Source organism: Pelodiscus sinensis, chromosome 2, assembly GCF_052426305.1.
Source record: "Pelodiscus sinensis isolate ZL-2025 chromosome 2, ASM5242630v1, whole genome shotgun sequence".
NCBI classification, from domain to species: Eukaryota; Metazoa; Chordata; order Testudines; family Trionychidae; genus Pelodiscus; species Pelodiscus sinensis.
In genome coordinates this window covers 202,780,266-202,798,207 of record NC_143053.1, presented here as the reverse complement: position 1 = coordinate 202,798,207, position 17,942 = coordinate 202,780,266, and the positions used below count along the sequence as shown (strand labels likewise).

The 17,942-nt window shown below is 39.1% G+C and overlaps 1 protein-coding gene across 1 annotated transcript in view; it reads left to right on the top strand.

Annotated features, from left to right (window-relative positions):
- Nucleotides 1-17,942, top strand: part of DNAH11 (dynein axonemal heavy chain 11) — a 190,061-nt gene that overhangs the window by 101,928 nt on the left and 70,191 nt on the right. The window contains exons 37-46 of the mRNA XM_089776661.1: nt 2,132-2,224; nt 2,380-2,574; nt 5,719-5,796; nt 6,654-6,786; nt 7,386-7,513; nt 8,572-8,720; nt 11,100-11,250; nt 13,372-13,503; nt 15,652-15,825; nt 16,761-16,965. Coding sequence (XP_089632787.1) covers nt 2,132-2,224; nt 2,380-2,574; nt 5,719-5,796; nt 6,654-6,786; nt 7,386-7,513; nt 8,572-8,720; nt 11,100-11,250; nt 13,372-13,503; nt 15,652-15,825; nt 16,761-16,965 — 1,438 coding nt within the window. The remainder of the gene's footprint in view (nt 1-2,131; nt 2,225-2,379; nt 2,575-5,718; nt 5,797-6,653; nt 6,787-7,385; nt 7,514-8,571; nt 8,721-11,099; nt 11,251-13,371; nt 13,504-15,651; nt 15,826-16,760; nt 16,966-17,942) is intronic.

The window sequence follows — 17,942 nt, the reverse complement described above, 5'->3', positions numbered from 1 at the left end:
CTAATTACTCCTACCTTCCCCCAACCCAGATTTCAAAATTGTGATGTTGGGCAGAGTGAAATTTCCATAATTTATAACCTTTTTATAACTTCCGAGAGCTTGTGTGTGTGTGTGTGTGTGTGTGTCCGTCCGTCCGTCCGTCCATCTGAATCATTTTTTTTCAAGAGCTCCTCCTAACTGGTAAGAGCTAAGACCACCAAATTTGGTATACATCTTCTTCTTGTAACTTAAAGCAAGGTAAGGGTTTGTGCCAGGACAGTGGGATGTGTGTGGAATGTGATTGTTTCTCACCAAATGGAAAGGAAGTCCTGTAATAGCAGAGACAGATATAGTCTCAAATGACCACAGGGGGGCAGGAAGTGCCCCACCAGCAGGGCAGCACAGCTTCCACCACCCAGTCTGATCTTGGAGAACAGCTATTGGCTGCTCCTGGGAGCTCCAGACGGCCGACCAGTTCTTCCCCTGCTGTCCTGAGTCGGCCCTGGGGAGCAGCTAGCTGCTGCCTTGGCCTGTGTTGCTCCTGCCCCCACGGGTTGGCCAGCTGTCCAGCATGGTCCCTGCTGGCCTGGACTGGTCCTGGGAAGCAGCCACTGTCCAGCCTAGCTTGTATGGCCCCCTCATTCTCCTGGGCTGGCTCTGGGGAGCAGTCACTAGCCAGCCAGTGCAACCCTGGCCTGACACCAGGGAGCAGCCACTGGCCAAGCCATGCAGCTTCTGTTGTCCCAGCCTGGTCCTAGGGAGCAGCTGCTGCAGCCTCCACCATTTTGGCCTTGCCCTGGGGAACAGCCATCCTCACACTGTCCTCTGAGCTCCCCTACCCCTGCTCTGATTCCTGCACCTCCACTCCCTGCTCTGAGCCCCTCCTCATCTTCCTAACCCTGACTCCTGCATCCCCCACATCCCCTGCCCTGAAGGACCTGAGCCATGCTGGCAAACCTTCTCATTTTATATATATTTTAAAAATTGCTTGTAGGTTTTCATTTATTATATCAGCTAAAGTGATATCCTGTGAAACAGTTCATGCAATTTAAAACAATGAATCAGTGTATTCAGAAGTGACTTTTTCCTTATAATGCTTTAGTTTTAGAATAAATAATTTACTATTAACTTCAGGGGGTAGCCTAGTTAGTCTGTACAGGATAAACTTAAAAAACAACAAATGTTCTGGAAGCACTTTATAGACTAACAGCACATGTAGATGGTATCATGAGCTTTCATGGGCACAGCCCACTCTGGTCATCTGAAGAAATCACCTGTGTCCATGAAAGCTCATGATACCATCTACATGTTTTGTTACTCCATAAAGTGCTACCAGATCATTTGTTGTTTTTTAAATTTACTATTAACTGTTCAGTACACAGTGCAGTGGAATTAATGCTGTTGTACTGTATCTACACTAGGTAGGATCTATTGAAAGAAGAAAAACTACTAGGCAATATAAGAATTACAACAGGTTATTTATGACTACTTATATTTGTATGAGAGTTTTAAAGTTTCCCACACAAATATAGTAAAGATAATGTCAAATACAGGAAATATAGTATGCTTGCTAAATTATATAATAATTGTACTAGGATGAAGTCTCATTACCTAAAACCCCAAAGTTATAAAAGTCAGAAGATTTATTGTTTTTCTTCTCAATTTACATTTGGAAATGAATAAATAGTGTATAATTCTTTCCAAGTGAAGAGTATTCTTTATATTCAGGTTTATGAGTTGAATGAAAACTGTCAGAACAACCCTTTGGCCTTTATCCATAAATCTTGGCAAAGAAAAACATTGTGAAAGAAAACAGTTTAACTTTCTACATGCATAACTTTGTAATTCTTGCCTCCCTGAAAATATACTAAAGTTCATCTTCTATCACACTCTTTAAAACATGAAAAAGACCTTTTTGATTTATTTGAATTTTTTTTCTATACTTTTGGTATGTAGTAAAAGTACAGAAATTACTATTATGTGATTTCAGGATTGGGAGCCAGGGGCTCCAGAGCTCCAATCCTACTGTGAGAAGGAATCCCTTTCTGAGTTTGAGCACACCACTTAACTTGAAATTGTATGCACTTTTCTCCTTTTAACTTTTCATTTCATAAACTTTCCTGGATAGTCAGTGTCTTTTTTTTTTCTATAGGATCATTATGATTGGGGACTTCGTGCTGTTAAATCAGTTTTGGTTGTTGCTGGCTCATTGAAGCGAGGAGACAAGAACAGACCTGAGGATCAGGTAGGTACCTTAGGTACATATTTAACAGTCATAAGAACTACTGAAATTTTGTGTGTTATCTCTGGGTCATTGTGAATAAAGACAGACTCCTGACAAGAGGGAGATGTGTTTAAAGCCCTGGCTGATATAATAAGTGATTTACCATCCTTTTCCAGGTACTTATGCGAACCTTAAGAGACTTCAACTTGCCTAAAATAGTGACAGATGATATCCCAATTTTCATGGGCCTGATCAGTGACCTGTTTCCAGCTCTGGATGTTCCAAGGAGGAGGGATTTGCACTTTGAACAGATGGTTAAACAATCCACCCTGGAGCTTCACTTGCAGCCTGAGGAGAGCTTTATTCTCAAAGTAAAAGAATCCATTGCTTTTAATTAAGCCCCTTAAGAGTTTCAATCAACATAATTGCAGTGAGGTTGTATTAGACATGAAGGTTAACTTGCAGTACATTCAGTGTTCCTAATGTGCCCTGAAAGTGTAGGTATTTCAAAGACACTATGTCATGACAACATGCAATTTAATAGAAGTATTTTCATGTTAGTAAATATGTAGCATATACTGCCCATATGGAGACAGGGAAATGTCTCTTGTTCAAATACCTCTTTGCAGTGCTTTTTTTTTTTTTTTTTTTTTGGTAAGAAAAAAAGGTGCCAGTACTCTGGGGGGGGGGAGTTGTTGAGCAAAAAAAAAAAAAAAACCATGCTGGGGGCCAAAATGCCATTGCAGCCCCTTTAAGAGCCACATGTCCCAAGCGGGCGTCAGTTGGGAGCTCAGCTGCCCCAGGAAAAGAGGTACCAGTATGCCTGAGGGGAATGCAATTAATTTAAGTTATGCAGGGAAAATAGGTACCAGTACAAAAGAAGCACTGCCCCTTTGTTGTTGATGATTTCTGTTAATACACAGTACAGTAGGTTTACAGTGCCAACACCTGTTAACACCAGCAAATGCTAACTATTATTACTTATAGTATGTATATAGTTTATTTTAAACAAGACACAGTGAGTGACAGCAATACACAGTGCAGTGGCAAAACAAGGATTCAAGAAGTAAGATCTTTGAGTGGCTCTGCATAGTCCCATTCATGTGTATTGTGCTGCCTAGTGGAGCCTAATGCTAGAACCTTTGCCTAGCAGTGTCCCTTGGGTCACTTTCTCACCTTTTCCCCCACCATCACCTTTCCCTTCAGTCTCTCCAAACATTCTCAAAGGTGGCTGAAACCTCTACTCCTTACAGCCACGTGCCTGGATAGACGAAAACCCACTCCAATTTGCTCAGATCCAGATTTCTTCCTCCCTCCTTCAGTGTTCTTTCATGTTTTATTGTTATGGTAGGTAAGTAGTTGTTACTGTTCAGTTTTGGGTGACAGTAGAACCGAAGAGTCAGAAGAAGCTGAGATTCAAAAGGCACATGTTGTGCTCTGCTGTCTTCCCAGTGTCAGGTGTCGGGTACCTCGAGTTTGGGAGAGAGTCACTTTCTGCTATTTTGAGACAGATGATCCCAACTTTTCAGGGAGACAAATGAAAAGTCTCCCTATGGCATACAGTTCAAAAGATTACTCCTTTGCACTTCTCCATGCCTTTGCCTTTTCATAGTATCTTCCTATGAGGATATTCTACTTTGAGAAGTAGAAAAAATATTTCTGATAGCAGCTGTCAAGGAGGTACCAGAATACTTGGAGTTAAGTTCTATTTTAGGTACTTTTTGGTACAGAAAAAGAATTGGGGGAATTTCAGTCAATTTTAGACTTAGGGAACCTGAATAAATACATATGGAAGTTTTGATTCCATGTGTTACCTTTAGCATCTGTAATCCCTTCACTTTTGGTCATGGATTCATTTGTGATGCTTCATTTCTTATGTATCTGTATTTTCATATATTGATTCAATCACAATCATTGTAAGTACTGTACCTTTTATTTCATGGTACCAGGACCATGATACTTTTCCCAGTAGAAGGTGGTGATATTTGGCCTGCCCACAGTGCCCTGAGTTTTTACTAAGTGCCTCTCTGTGATAGTAGTTATAATGTCTATATCAATATTGTGTATTATGGAATTATGAGATTTTGCAGTATGTTTGTAATTAAAAAATGTTGTGAATCTGAGACACGCCCACAGGTTAGCTCTTCAGGAATAACAAAGGAACTGTAAACAATAAAGATGGCAACATGTAGGCCTAGGTTTATCAGTTAATCTTCTTTACTACATGCATTTCTCCCCCGCTGCCTCTGCCTCTGCATTAGAGGCAGCTGGGGAGGGGGGAGACAAGAGTGGGTGCTGGGGAGAGCCAGCTTAAAAGCTGGTTCCCTGCAGCACTGGCTCCATGGTGCTGCCTGCTCCCCCCCACTCTGCGCTGCTGCCTCAGCTGTATCAGAGGCAGCAGTATGGGGTGTCTGGAGACTCGCTGGGAGCGCACTGGCTACAGGCCCTGCTCCCGGGGACTATAGTATAGTTGAGTAACCAATAAGAATTCATGAAGTTACTTGACTATTCAGTTTCTCAATATCTAAAATCCCTAGGAAATAGTAGCCCTGTATGTCATCCCTGAAGGTGCCTCAAATGGCATGTACACAAAATTTTGAAGCAAAAATTGGTGATTCAGATGAGGAACTGTTGGCAGAGCATATATGATGTAGAAGTGCTTGACTCCATGATACAACAAGGATTTTTTTCCAGCAAAAAGGGGTCAGGATATCAAGAGTAAGAACAAAGTCCCCTGGCCACTCTTTCCTACCTCATCTTTAAACTGATGAATTCTGAGAGGAGACATTTTGAACAAAAGGAGCGAGGTCCCCAAAAATGATTTGATCAACACAGAATTTTATAGAAAGTTAGCTAATGTAACAGCCATGCTAACATTTTGAAATATGTCATTTGGTGCAACTGTAATGCATTGCATTTGCTTTAACCTTTTAGTAACTCTTATTTCTCTTTTCATAAGTTAATAAATCTTGAGTTAGTTTACTAAAGGATTGGCTATAGTATTCTGTTTGGTGCAAGGTCTTGAGCATCCATTGATGTGTGTAAGTGACTGGCCCCCAAGCACTGGAAGAACCCAATGTGTGATTGATCTTTTTTATTTTAATAACCTGTCATCATAGAAGTCCAGTTAGTCCTCTTTGACAATCCAGCCTATATTGCTACCCAGACGGTTTGTTGCTCCATGTTTAAACCAGTATTGTGGTTGACCAGGAGCCTCCTGGAATTGGCTTTTTAATATTATGGTCCTTCAGACAGTAAGAAATGAGGTCTGTTTTCTTTTGTTGAGATGTGTTCATTCATCCAAGGCAGGCTGGGCTCTGCCTCCAGCCTTAGAAGATGAACTCAGAGTCCTTGAATATACACATTTTTAAGTTAGCTGAGAAGCCAGCAGCTCATTTTCCTGACTAAGGGAAAAGGTGGGAGGGAGATAATATGTGGGAAATAATTAGTGTCTTGGTGATAATGGGAGGACAGGAAAACAAAACCCTTAGCTATGTACTAATTCTGTTTGGCAGGTTGTTCAGCTGGAGGAGCTTCTGGCAGTGCGTCATTCTGTCTTTGTGGTGGGAAATGCAGGCACAGGAAAGAGCAAGGTACAGTAGACAGCATATTTTCTGTCAGTCTTTATAAAGAGTATTTCATTAGTTTATGGAGAGAAAAATTCTCTTTCTGCCTGCGTCCGTGGTAAGAAGTGCAATCACAAACCCCAGTGTTAACATTTAGATTTTTCTCCTACATATTACTGGCATGACTCAAAATGAAAATAATCATGACAATGAATAATAGTAACTATATTTGGCAAATAGGTTTGAATTGGTCACGCAGGAGGGTTTAGTGAGATTACTAGGTAGGAAGAGTGGACCTACATTGCCTTATTCCCAAAGTAGTAGCTGAATATTTTTGAAAGATAACACTCTTACATCTCAGCAACTAAATTTTGACAGTCAGTATATAATGCCATGGTGGTTTTTTTTTTAATATTATGGTCCTTCAGACAGTAAGAAAAACTAGATGCATTGCTCATTACTGTATATTATCCACATTTTACCCAAGCGAATCTGAGGCTTAGAGAAATGAAAGGACTTGCCTAAAGTCACACAGGGAGTCTGTTTTTTTTATTTTGATTCCTAGTTCAGAGGTTTGAGTACAAGTCCATCCTCATATGTGTTTCTCCATTGGAAGAGCTTTCTGTAGTGAAGCCATAGAAGGGTTGTCAGACCAGGTTTCCCAATTGGTTACTTTTAACTTGTTCTGGGGGAGGTTGGTGATAAAGTAGGACAGTGGAGGGAGTTCAGGGAAACCAAGACAGCAGTGGATGTAGGTTGACAGATGAGTCATTACTGTATTGGAAAACAATAAAGAAGCTAGAAGCTGCTTGCTTCCCCCCCTCCCCCCTTTGAGGTTCAGTTACTGTGTTACATGCTTGATCTTTTCCTCTCCTGCCTTTCAGGTTTTGAGAACTCTGAGCCGAACGTATGTGAACATGAAACAAAAGTTTGTGTGGAATGACCTAAACCCAAAAGCTGTGACTACTGATGAGCTGTTTGGCTTTATACATCATGCAACCCGGGAATGGAAAGATGGCTAGTAGCAGATAACATTACTTTAATTACTAATATCTATATAGTCCTCCATCAGGAAAAAAAAAACAAATATAGACAGTGCCTGCCAGTCAGGGAGGGTTTACTATATATTTACATGCAGAGAAATTTGGAGGCAGGGCAGGGGTGGCCTCGCAAAGAGTGGAGATTGATTTTGCGGTGTAGATCCTGTAGTCAGATTCACCTGCAGAACAGGGATGCCAAAGTGGAAAAGAGCAAGGGTGATCTTGAGGGCTGCTTTCTCCCTCACTTTCATGGACGCTCCTGTACTTAGCCCACATAATAGGACTGATGCAGTGGAAAAGATTCTCTCTCAAACAGTACTGTCATGCACTCAAACTAGAAATCAGTCTTTATATTGTTTAAATCCAGTTAATTTGCTGTGTCATCTGCTCACCGAACATACTCTTCTTTAATTTGAATGGCTGTTAAATAAGCAACCAGAAGGGCTCCTTTTCTTACATTGTTACAAATCTTTTGTGTTTTTCATGAGGCAGTAATATTTCTGGAGTGTTATTTGTTCCAAAAGGTTATGTTGAAGCACTCATATTGATTGGATTTTGTGTAAACATAATTTGCAGGTCTCTTCTCATCTCTTCTAAGAGAACAGGCTAATATTACCCAGGATGGGCCAAAATGGATTGTTCTAGATGGAGATATAGATCCTATGTGGATTGAGTCACTGAATACTGTCATGGATGATAACAAGGTAACAGGGAAACTTACCTAGTGGCTTTTCCTCTCTCTAATTATATGGTTTTTGTGTGTATATTTATATTTTTTCAGTATAATATCTTTGTCATTACAGGATTTTAACCCTTCCCTTTTTATCTTCACTGTTGCCAATTAGTGCAATGCTACTTGGTAACCACCTTTCTCTTTCATACCTGATCCTACACAATGGAGATGTTTAAAGTCATTTTGTCTGCATGGTAAAGGTATATGCACCACCCAGTGGATATGTATGTGTGATGGGGTTTACAAATGTACTTTGGGATATGACTCAGAGTGTCTGCCAAAATACAGTAATTATTATTAATGTTAATAATTGGCATTTTCTGAGTGTTTTTCCTTTAAAAATCTAAAGCAGTTATACAAACATTCATAAATTAAGCCTAACAACACTGCTATGAAGTTGGTAAGTATTATTAAACGTGATGCACAAAAAATTGTAAGTGGCTTGCCTAATCAAGTTAGCAAAAGAGCCAGAATAGTATAGAAACCTCTGACTTCCAATCCTGTACTCTAATCACATGATTGCTACAATGCAAGGAAAACAACAGTATTTTCTACAAGAAATGCTACAATGAAATTAAATATATTCTAAACTTAATTTTATAAATGTTATTTTAGTTCATACCAGAGCTTTAATCATTCTCTTCTTTTTTTAAGATTACATGACATGTGAAAATTATTTTGAAGTGTAATAATTATCTGGAATATATACATACCATTAAAAGAAAATGTATGTGGATTCTGCTGTCTATAAAAATTAACTGAATTGTCAAGCAGCATATCATATTCCATAAAGTATGGCCTCTAATTTGTACTCTTTTTTTTGTTTGTTTTTCAACAAAAATTGTGGCCTTAAATTTTAAAATTGGAAGAATCCTCTTATGTCCATATTTATGTGTGCAGGTACATATGTGCTATAAATAAATTTTATATCTACATAGGTCCAATATGCACAGACCTGTTCATGATATGTGATTGTTAGAATGCATGGCTCACATTGCTTTTGTTCATTGCTTTATTTGTTATGTTTAGGTCCTGACCCTTGCCAGCAATGAACGTGTCCCTCTGACTCCATCAATGAGGTTGCTGTTTGAGATACATCATTTAAAATCAGCTACCCCAGCTACCGTATCTAGAGCAGGTATTCTTTATGTAAACCCTCAGGACCTTGGTTGGAATCCGTGAGTATTTTATCTCTTAAAGATACCTTCAAAACAATGCTAAAACAATATTATCAATTAGTTGAATAGGAATAGAACCTATTAATTTTTTATTAATTATTCTAGTTATGATCATATTTACTATGTATAGAGAGGTGCACACATGCACATGCTTGCATATGCAGTAAAACTGTCAACATTGGGATTTTCTGTTCCATATTTTATCTATACTTTACATCCCTAGTTTATTCTTCTCAATCTGGGATTTCTGACTCTGATTCTCAGAAATTTACAATGTGAGCATGTCAGCTGCAAGAGGTCAGTCTCAGGCTGTAAAGTAACTAGAGACATCTGTCAGCCTTTTTAAACTATCCTCTTGTTTTGCTCCACTGATACATGTAACAGGAAATACGGTTGTGAGAGTTTCCAGTTCAACTTCCCATTTATCTACGAATCGTTCTTTTCCCCTTCTTTGACTTATTTTAGAGTCACGATTCTGTGAAAATTGATTACAAAAACTGTGGACATGCAGTCAAAATTGAAATGTTGATGAAAAATGTGTATTACAGTAGTACCTAGCAATCACACTTGAAACTGGGATGGCCTTGGGCTCACTGCTGTGCAAACATACATCCGGCTTTTGTCCCGGAAGAAATCTAGTGAATATAATAATTTAATGTAACTCATGGGAGGTTGGTCTGGGAGGTATACAAGATGTCCAATGAGGCGAACGTATATTAGAATGCTAATGTTGACATATGGATGCAATACTAGACTAATAATCTCATAGTAACTATTGAGAAGTGTTGAGATGGATTTGGGAGGGGTGACCCTGAGAAGTCAGGTATCAGAATGACCAATCTAACATAATATGGTCACACCAGGTTAGAGAACATTTGGTTAATATTCCTGAACCTCCATCCCTCAGTGTGAGTTTAGAAGCATTAACAGTGGACAAATCAGATTTTTCCCCAATTATTTATCAGTAGCTACAAACATGTCCAGCCTCAGCTTCATGCAATATTTACCATCATGGTAAGAAAATGTAGGTATCTGGTTCGGTAAAAACTAGAGGGAGAATCAGTTTCGCTATATGCTGCCTATAGACACATTATGGTCTTTCCACTTAGGTCTTATGTTATAAACAATATGGAAAAAATAATCCTAACTATACGTACAATATAATGGGGACTAATTTAGCTAGAGCTACTCAAAAGAGAGATCTTGGAGTCATTGTGGATAGTTCTCTGAAAACATCCATTCAGTGTGCAGAGGCAGTGAAAAAAGAAAAAAGAATGTTAGGAATAATTTAAAAAGGGATAGTGAATAAGACAGAAAATATCTTAATGCCTCTATATAAAACCACTGTATGCCCACATGTTGAATACTGCGTACAGATGTGGTTGCTTCATCTCAAAAAAAGATACATTGCAGCGTTTCTTAAAGTGTGTTCTGTGGCACACTGGTGTGCCTCAAGGCAGTTGGAGGTGTGCCACAGAGAGAACAGAATTCAAAATGGCTGCCCTTAAAGGGACAAGCCTCCTTTTTTTTTTTTTTTTTTTTTTTTTTTTTTTGGCTCAGCAACTTTTCCCTGGGGGCTTTTTTTTTCCAACCAAAAAATCCTTGGTGTTCCCCATAAAAAAATTATTATTTGGTGTTCCTTGGTCTTAAAAAGATTAAGTAACACTGATATATTGGCATTGGAAAAGGTTCAGAAAAAGGCAACAAAAATGATTAGGGGTTTGGAACAAAAAAAAGTCATATGAGGAAAGATTATAAAGATCTGGACTTTTCAGCTTAGAAAAGAGGAGATTTGGGGGGGGAGGATATGATAGAGGTATATAAAATCATGACTGTTGTGGAAAAAGTAAATAAGGAAAAGTTATTTACATATTCCCACAATATAAGAACTAGGGGTCACCAAATGAAATTAATAGACAGTAGGTTTAAAACAAACAGAAGGAAGTTTTTCTTCACTCAGAGCACAGTCAATCTATGGAACTTCTTGCCAGAGGATGTGGTGAAGGCTAGGACTGGATTTGTAAAGAACAAATCATGTCAAACCAATCTGATAGCTACTGTGTGTGGACAAGAGGTATGTCACAAGTTTATATTGTTGCAAAGGCCTGACTCTTATCTCATTGTTTGGCAGAAGTTGGGAATGGGTTGACAAGGGATGGATCAGTTGATAATCACTCATTTCTGGTCATTCCCTCTGAAGCTTCTGGCATTGATCAGAAGACAGGATCTGAGCTAGGTGGATTTTTGGTCTGACTCAATATAGCTATTCTTATGTTCTTGTTCAGCAAACCTAATATATGTTGGAAGTTAGAGAAGAATTTCCTCCATTTTGGACTTCTGCCCTACAAAATCTGGTTCTTTCTGTTTTTCGGCTTGCAGGTATGTTGCCAGTTGGATAGAAAACAGAAGTCATCAATCTGAAAAAGCTAATTTAATTATACTCTTTGATAAATATGTGCCTCCCTGCTTAGACCAGCTCAGAACAAGCTTTAAAACTATCACCCCTATTCCTGAGAATAGTATGGTGCAGGTATGCATTAAAATGATATTAAAATATGTCAGTAAGTATAGATAACAAATTTCCTGAAACCTGTACTGAACATGCAATCTTATTTTTGTTGCATATGAAACCGAGCTGTTAAAATAGATTTGCATCTTCAAAATGTGTAAAATTAATAGATTCTAAACTTATTTTTCAGAATAATTGTGTCAAAAGTGGACACATTTTTGGAGCTCTGCCTCTCTCCCTGTGACTACTGGGAGCGGGGAAAGAGTTAGGAATCCAAAGATGTTCTCCTGCTGGGATCTATTGTAACAAGAAGAATTATTTATAAACACCTGTAAAGAGAGAGAAATCGAGTTTGTTGGTGTCCAGTAAATATGACATTGTACCAATTATTGAATGATAGAGGGGGATAAAATTAAACAATTGTTTACTATACTGAACACGAGTTAGCCAACAAACACCGAGTTTCTTCTACTGTAAATCCTTATTTACATGTCTAATTTTATGTATGTGAGTCATCTTTATTGTTATGAATGTTTTAAATGATCATGACACAGGGGTCATATAGAAAAATGCATACTATCATGTAATATGATTAAATCCTAACGTATATACCTGCATTTGGTCATTTTCTAAATTCCAAATGCTTTACTTTGAATTTTTGTAGAGCTGGTTGGAAAAATTTTGATAGAACCACATTTCATCAGTATATATGAGTCTTTTGAAGTTCAAATGCTTGGCCAAAAATTTGCTTTGGAAAATAGACAGAAAAACAAAATTCTGACAATGTCAAAACATCCTCTTTTGACATTTTCATAACTAAATGTTTCAGTCTTTCATTTCATGTTTCAGTCTTTCATTTAAACTAAAAATAGTTTGTTTAAAATTGTATTTGTATTAGATATTGTTGCCAAAATGAAATGTTTTGACACTAAACGAGAACATACAGAAATTTTGTTTTGCAGAGAATTTTGAAATGTTTGGGTTTTACTCCAATTTGGAATGAAGCCAAATCTTGAAAACCTTACTGAAATGGAACTTCGAGTCTCTGCACAGCTCTGTTTGTAATCTTAATGTTATTTTAAAGTAGTCTTTCTGCATGGAATATTAAGTGGATTGCATGGTTAATTTGAACCTTAAAATTATTTCTTATTTGAATAACTGCCAAAACATAACAAGTTGTATAATATTTGAGTATTTTTGGTGTGTGCTTCTGTGTGTGTCAATCAGTTTATTTTTAGGAATAAATTTAAAAATATGCTTGAACGCCAATTGTTCCTCTGTAGTGTGAATACTTAATATAAGAGATTTTAGAATTGCCCATTTTTTCCAGAAAAGAGGTTCTGTCCTCTCCCACATGGGATGTCCCTAAGTCTTTCCTTTTGAAGGCCTAGAATAGGAATCTTTCAGTGATACAGAATGGGGGAAGAGTGGATAACTCAGTCCTAGAGGAATTCCACAATTTTACTATAGTTCCACATGCACCAGGTGCAGAATTCCCTCAAGATTATACTTAATTTTCTTTTATCCTATTCAGAGACTTGTATATTTTCTGGGATTTTTTTGCGTGGTGGGTTTTTGTGGTTTTTTTAACAAGTTTGTATAAATGGCGCAAACGTAAAAATATTACAGGCAGAAATACTATAGCCTAATGAACTATTTACGATGGTTCCTCATTTTCCTTCTTTTAATGCCAGCCTCCTTTACTTGCATTATATAGTCATGATTGCTGCATACTTTGTACATCATGTTGTCCCTGACATTTGGGCTTTGTCTACGTTACTAGACCATCCTAGACCTTTTAATATTAAAACTTCTGTTGTTCAGGGGTGTGAAAAGATACATCCTTGAATGACATTTGTAATGACCAAAAATCACTGGTACGGACAGTACTTTATCAGCAGAAGCCACACTCCGGTGACAAGGCTGGTGCCCCTTGTTGTAGGTGGTTTTATTTTGTCACCCAAAGAACTCTCTTCTGGTGATAAAGAGCAGCCACACAACGTACCTTACCGCAGCGCAGCTGCAGCAGCTCACATGTGCCATTGTAGGGTGCATAGTATAGACATAGTCTTAGAGTCACCATCTTGACTTTTGGGAGCAAGGGTTCAAAGATCATGCTCTTCGCTTTTTTTTTTTTTAAAGACCCTTTGTTCCTTGCTGGATTGTTTGCTGACCCCTGAAAATTTGCCTTCTGACTGCCCAAGAGATCTTTATGAGATATACTTTGTCTTCGCATGTGTTTGGGCGTTTGGTGGTGGACTCTTTCAAGATCAGGTATGCTAGAGAGCAGTTTACACAACCAGATTATTTTGATATTCATTGAAGAAATATAGGCCTTAATTGTATCTCTTCAGCCAGTAGTGTTGATGATAGGAGAATGCAGATACTGTCCATATAGATGCTGCTGCCGCTGAGGTAGGCATGATGTATCTGAGGGTCAGAACAGCCCTTACTTATTATTAGAGATCATGGCCAGGAGCAAGTCATGAAGCAAGACCCTATTGTGCCAGAGATGGCACATACAAAGAACAAAGGGTATGTCTACACTACCCCCCTAGTTCGAACTAGGAGGGTAATGTAGGCATACCGCACTTGCAAATGAAGCCCGGGATTTGAATTTCCCGGGCTTCATTTGCATAAGCGGGGAGCCGCCATTTTTAAAACCCCGCTGGTTCGAACCCCGTGCAGCGCGGCTACACGGGGCTCGAACTAGGTAGTTCGAACTAGGATTCCTATTTCCACAAGGTGTACCGGTAGTTCGGAATAGGAATCCTAGTTCGAACTACCTAGTTCGAGCCCCGTGTAGCCGCGCTGCACGGGGTTCGAACCAGCGGGGTTTTAAAAATGGCGGCGCCCCGCTTATGCAAATGAAGCCCGGGAAATTCAAATCCCGGGCTTCATTTGCAAGTGCGGTATGCCTACATTACCCCGCTAGTTCGAAGTAGCGGGGAGTGTAGACATACCCAAAAAGACTGTCCCCTTTGTAAGGGGAGGCAGGCACTTCCCTCACATCAACTCAGCTCTGGTGGCACATGAATGTGGCCCAGCTTACAATTTTCTTCCTGCCTCTCTGTGAAGAACCATTGTCTTCACTATCGTGGAGCATTAACTGCACTCGTAGAATGTAATGACTGATTTCTGTACGTAGGCAAAAAGGGAGTGAAAAGGTGTATGCATTCCAGTACATAGAGACACACATTTTCTTTTACTGAGACCATTCCTGAGAGCTTTTGAGAGGCTCCATCACATGTTGTGGGTTGAACTACTCTGTTGGCTAATAACCTCAAAAAGCATTTAGAAGAATTATTTTTGGATCAAGATGTCTGGTCCTGGAATTTTTGCCCAGCCACACCTCTGTATTAAAGATTAAAATGACTGAATTGGCTCCATTTTAATACAAATAAGGTGCACACCCCTGCCTCCTTCCTCCCTCACCCCCCTGGAAGTGTGATGGGGTTTATACATATCTGAGAGGTAAAAAAGGAACTTGTGTAGACATGAAGAAGCAGGAAGTGCCTCAGATGGATTGATGACAGCTATTCAGTCTGTCCCATCAGAAAGCTGGATAAAGTTCATGCCTTGTAAGATGAAGCTGAATTCAGCAGCTACATGGGCTTCGGGGCTCTTTAGAATTTGTTCCGCTTGCTCTTAGAAAGTTGTTCTTGGACAGTAAAGAAAAAGAGCCAAGGCCTGATTGAAGCAATCCAACCCTCTAAACTCACTATTATTTAAATATGAGCCACACTTAACTGATTATATTTTTGAAGAGGGATGGGGAACAGGGAAAATGGGTGAGTTTAATTGGAGGGCTTCTGATTTCAGCCTATAAAAGAGTGGCACCAGCTGAGCATCAGCCAGTTCAGTCAGAAAGACTACAAGCCCTCAGTTAAATACAGTTTGGGTACCCTACATTATGACAGGTTGGACCTCTCTAGTTCAGAACCTTTGGGACTGACCAATGTCAAACCAGAGAATTTGCTGAACCATGGGAGGTCAGGATGGTCTAGCAGCATTACGAACACTTCCACTGCTTACTGGGCTCTTAGAAGACATTAAGGATAAATTAGATCTAAATAACAGCACATAACACGGGGATTCAGGATTAGTGGCTATAAAAAAACTTTATGGGACAGTGGAAAACTTGGCCACCCTCATAATAAGTGGACATCCAACTAACTAAAATCATGCTGGACCATGGATGTTGCCAGACCAGAGAGTACCAAACCAGAGAGGTTCAATCTGTACAACTATGTTGGAGCATGTATACAAAAATCATATTTCTATGTATGCCTGCAATGTTTGTGTCTTTTTTTTAAATATTCATCTTTATTTACACATTGTAAGAACTTCATGCTGTAAACATAACATAATAGGCCATAATAGTTTAAAGAACTAAACAAATAAATTACAATATTTTTATAGCTTTCAAATTATCAAGCTGAATTCAGCCTCTGGTGGCTCAAGGAGATGAAAGCAGTGAAGTTTCCATCCCAGGGTACAATTTTTGATTATTATCTTGATCCAAAGACAAGGAAGTTCTTGCCATGGACTGATAAAGTTCCAAAATTTGATATGGATCCAGAAACACCTTTACAGGTACAATATATGTGTACTGAAGTTATGTATAGATAACATTGTTCTTTTTGTTTTCCATTTTTATTTTTGTCACTGATGTGAATATCCTCTTAGGAGCCTGAAAACAACAACATTCTCCAGTTTTTAGTATTTGGGTGGATCTTTAATATTGGGTCCATACTTCAATATCTGAGTGACTTGGGGATAATAACACTTGGTATTCACTTATTGCTTGACATTATAAAAGCACTACACAGACACACATTAGTTGACACAATACCCCATGAAAGAAGTGATTATTTCATCTTCACTTCATAGAGGAGGACACTGAGGCATAAAGTCAAATAAATGATGTACCTAATATTATCCCAGTCATTAAAGACAATTTTGGATAGTACCAGATCCAGGACAGACCTATGTGCAACCCCTCTAGACAGGTCCTCCTCTCCTCAGTTTGATAGCAAAGCATCAATAGCTCACATGGTGCAAAAAGCTTATCCATTGCAAACCAATAGAACATTATATTTCAGTTATGTTGAATAACAGCCAAAGATTAATATAAATCCAAAATTTAAAACCTACCTCTTGCACTAGAATAGATATATTCAGTGTTCACCTTTCTACATATTTTGTGTAGTGGTTTTTTAAACATTGGCTTGCCATTGATAGATTTCAGCTAGAGTTCAATTTCAGATTTAAAATTAAGAAAGTATTCAGAACAAAGAGCATAAAATTAACCCTGTGTGAAATTTCACATTCATAGACTTCTTAGATTTAGTGAAAAACAGGAAGCCATGTCCCATTTAATCCTATTTAAAATTCCACCCAAACTATATATATGAGGTCACTACCAGGTAGCTCCATAGTATTTTTTTAAAAAGCCTGAAAAGATCACTTATTTCAAATTAACTGAAGCAATGAATAAAAATTGTTGCTACTCTTTCTCTTTGTTTCAGATGGCCCTCGTTCATACATCTGAGACCACACGTCTCAGATACTTTATTGATTTGCTGCTAGAGAAAGGCAAACCAGTCATGCTTGTTGGAAATGCAGGAGTAGGAAAAACAGTATTTGTAAGGGATAGACTTGCAGCTTTCTCTGATGATTACATGGTGTCTGATGTTCCCTTCAACTACTACACTACGTCATTGGTGCTACAAAGTAAGTCCCTCATAAACATTATAACATAAGAAACCTAGATAATTCTTTTTAGGGCAAAGACCAGAATTCAACCAATGCTGCCTATATGATTATAAAGATGTTGTAGACCTACAAAGTGGGTAGCTTGTACAATGGTCTGTCTTTTGCTTAACCAAAATGTCTGTCATGAATTATGTATTACAGGATGAGTAATAGGATTTTAACATGTGCATGCGTGAGTCTGTGTGTATGCATGTTTGTACATGTTAAGTTATTTTAGCTTCTCAGAAGGCCTAATGTAGATCTGCCACTTCAAATAATTGCTTAGTGAAGCCAAAAAGATAGAAGTTGTCTGAGTACAGGTTAAGCGTCCCTGGTCTGGCACCGTTGGGAACGGAGTGGTCCTGAACAAGGGAATTTGCCGGACCAGGGGAGGTCAGGTATCTGGGCTTTCCCAGGGCTCCCCTCCTGGCTGCTGACCTGGGAGAACACAGAGGCCTGACCTCCAGCCCACCTGTCTGGCTCCACTGCCCTCCAGCCTGCTTGCGGGGCTGTGCTCCCCATCCCTGCACCATGCAGGGCTGCAACTGCTCCTGGGGTTCTTAGCCCCGAGCGAGGCAGCAGCTGCTCCCAGGGTTCCCCAGCTCTGGCCCTGCATGTGGTGGCAGCTGCTCCCGGTGTTCCCTGTGTGGGGCTGGTGCAAACTGTCATAGCCCATCTAGTGAAGGATCTGCCCTGCAAAGTGTAAGATATCTTTATCTTATTGGGATTTGTTTTAGCAAACAGTTGCCATTTGCTGCAGAAAGCTATGAACAAGATCCTAAAGCACATAGACATGACACTTTCCTTTGTAAACGGATTCAGATGAAAGGAACTTCTAGGCAACTGCTGCTGAAGGCTATGTGTTCTTTTAAAAGGAAACTTCTTAAGTAAACCAAATATTTAGTCAGAGTCACAAGTATTTGCTTGGTTTAACAGGGCAGCCATGTTAGTCTGTA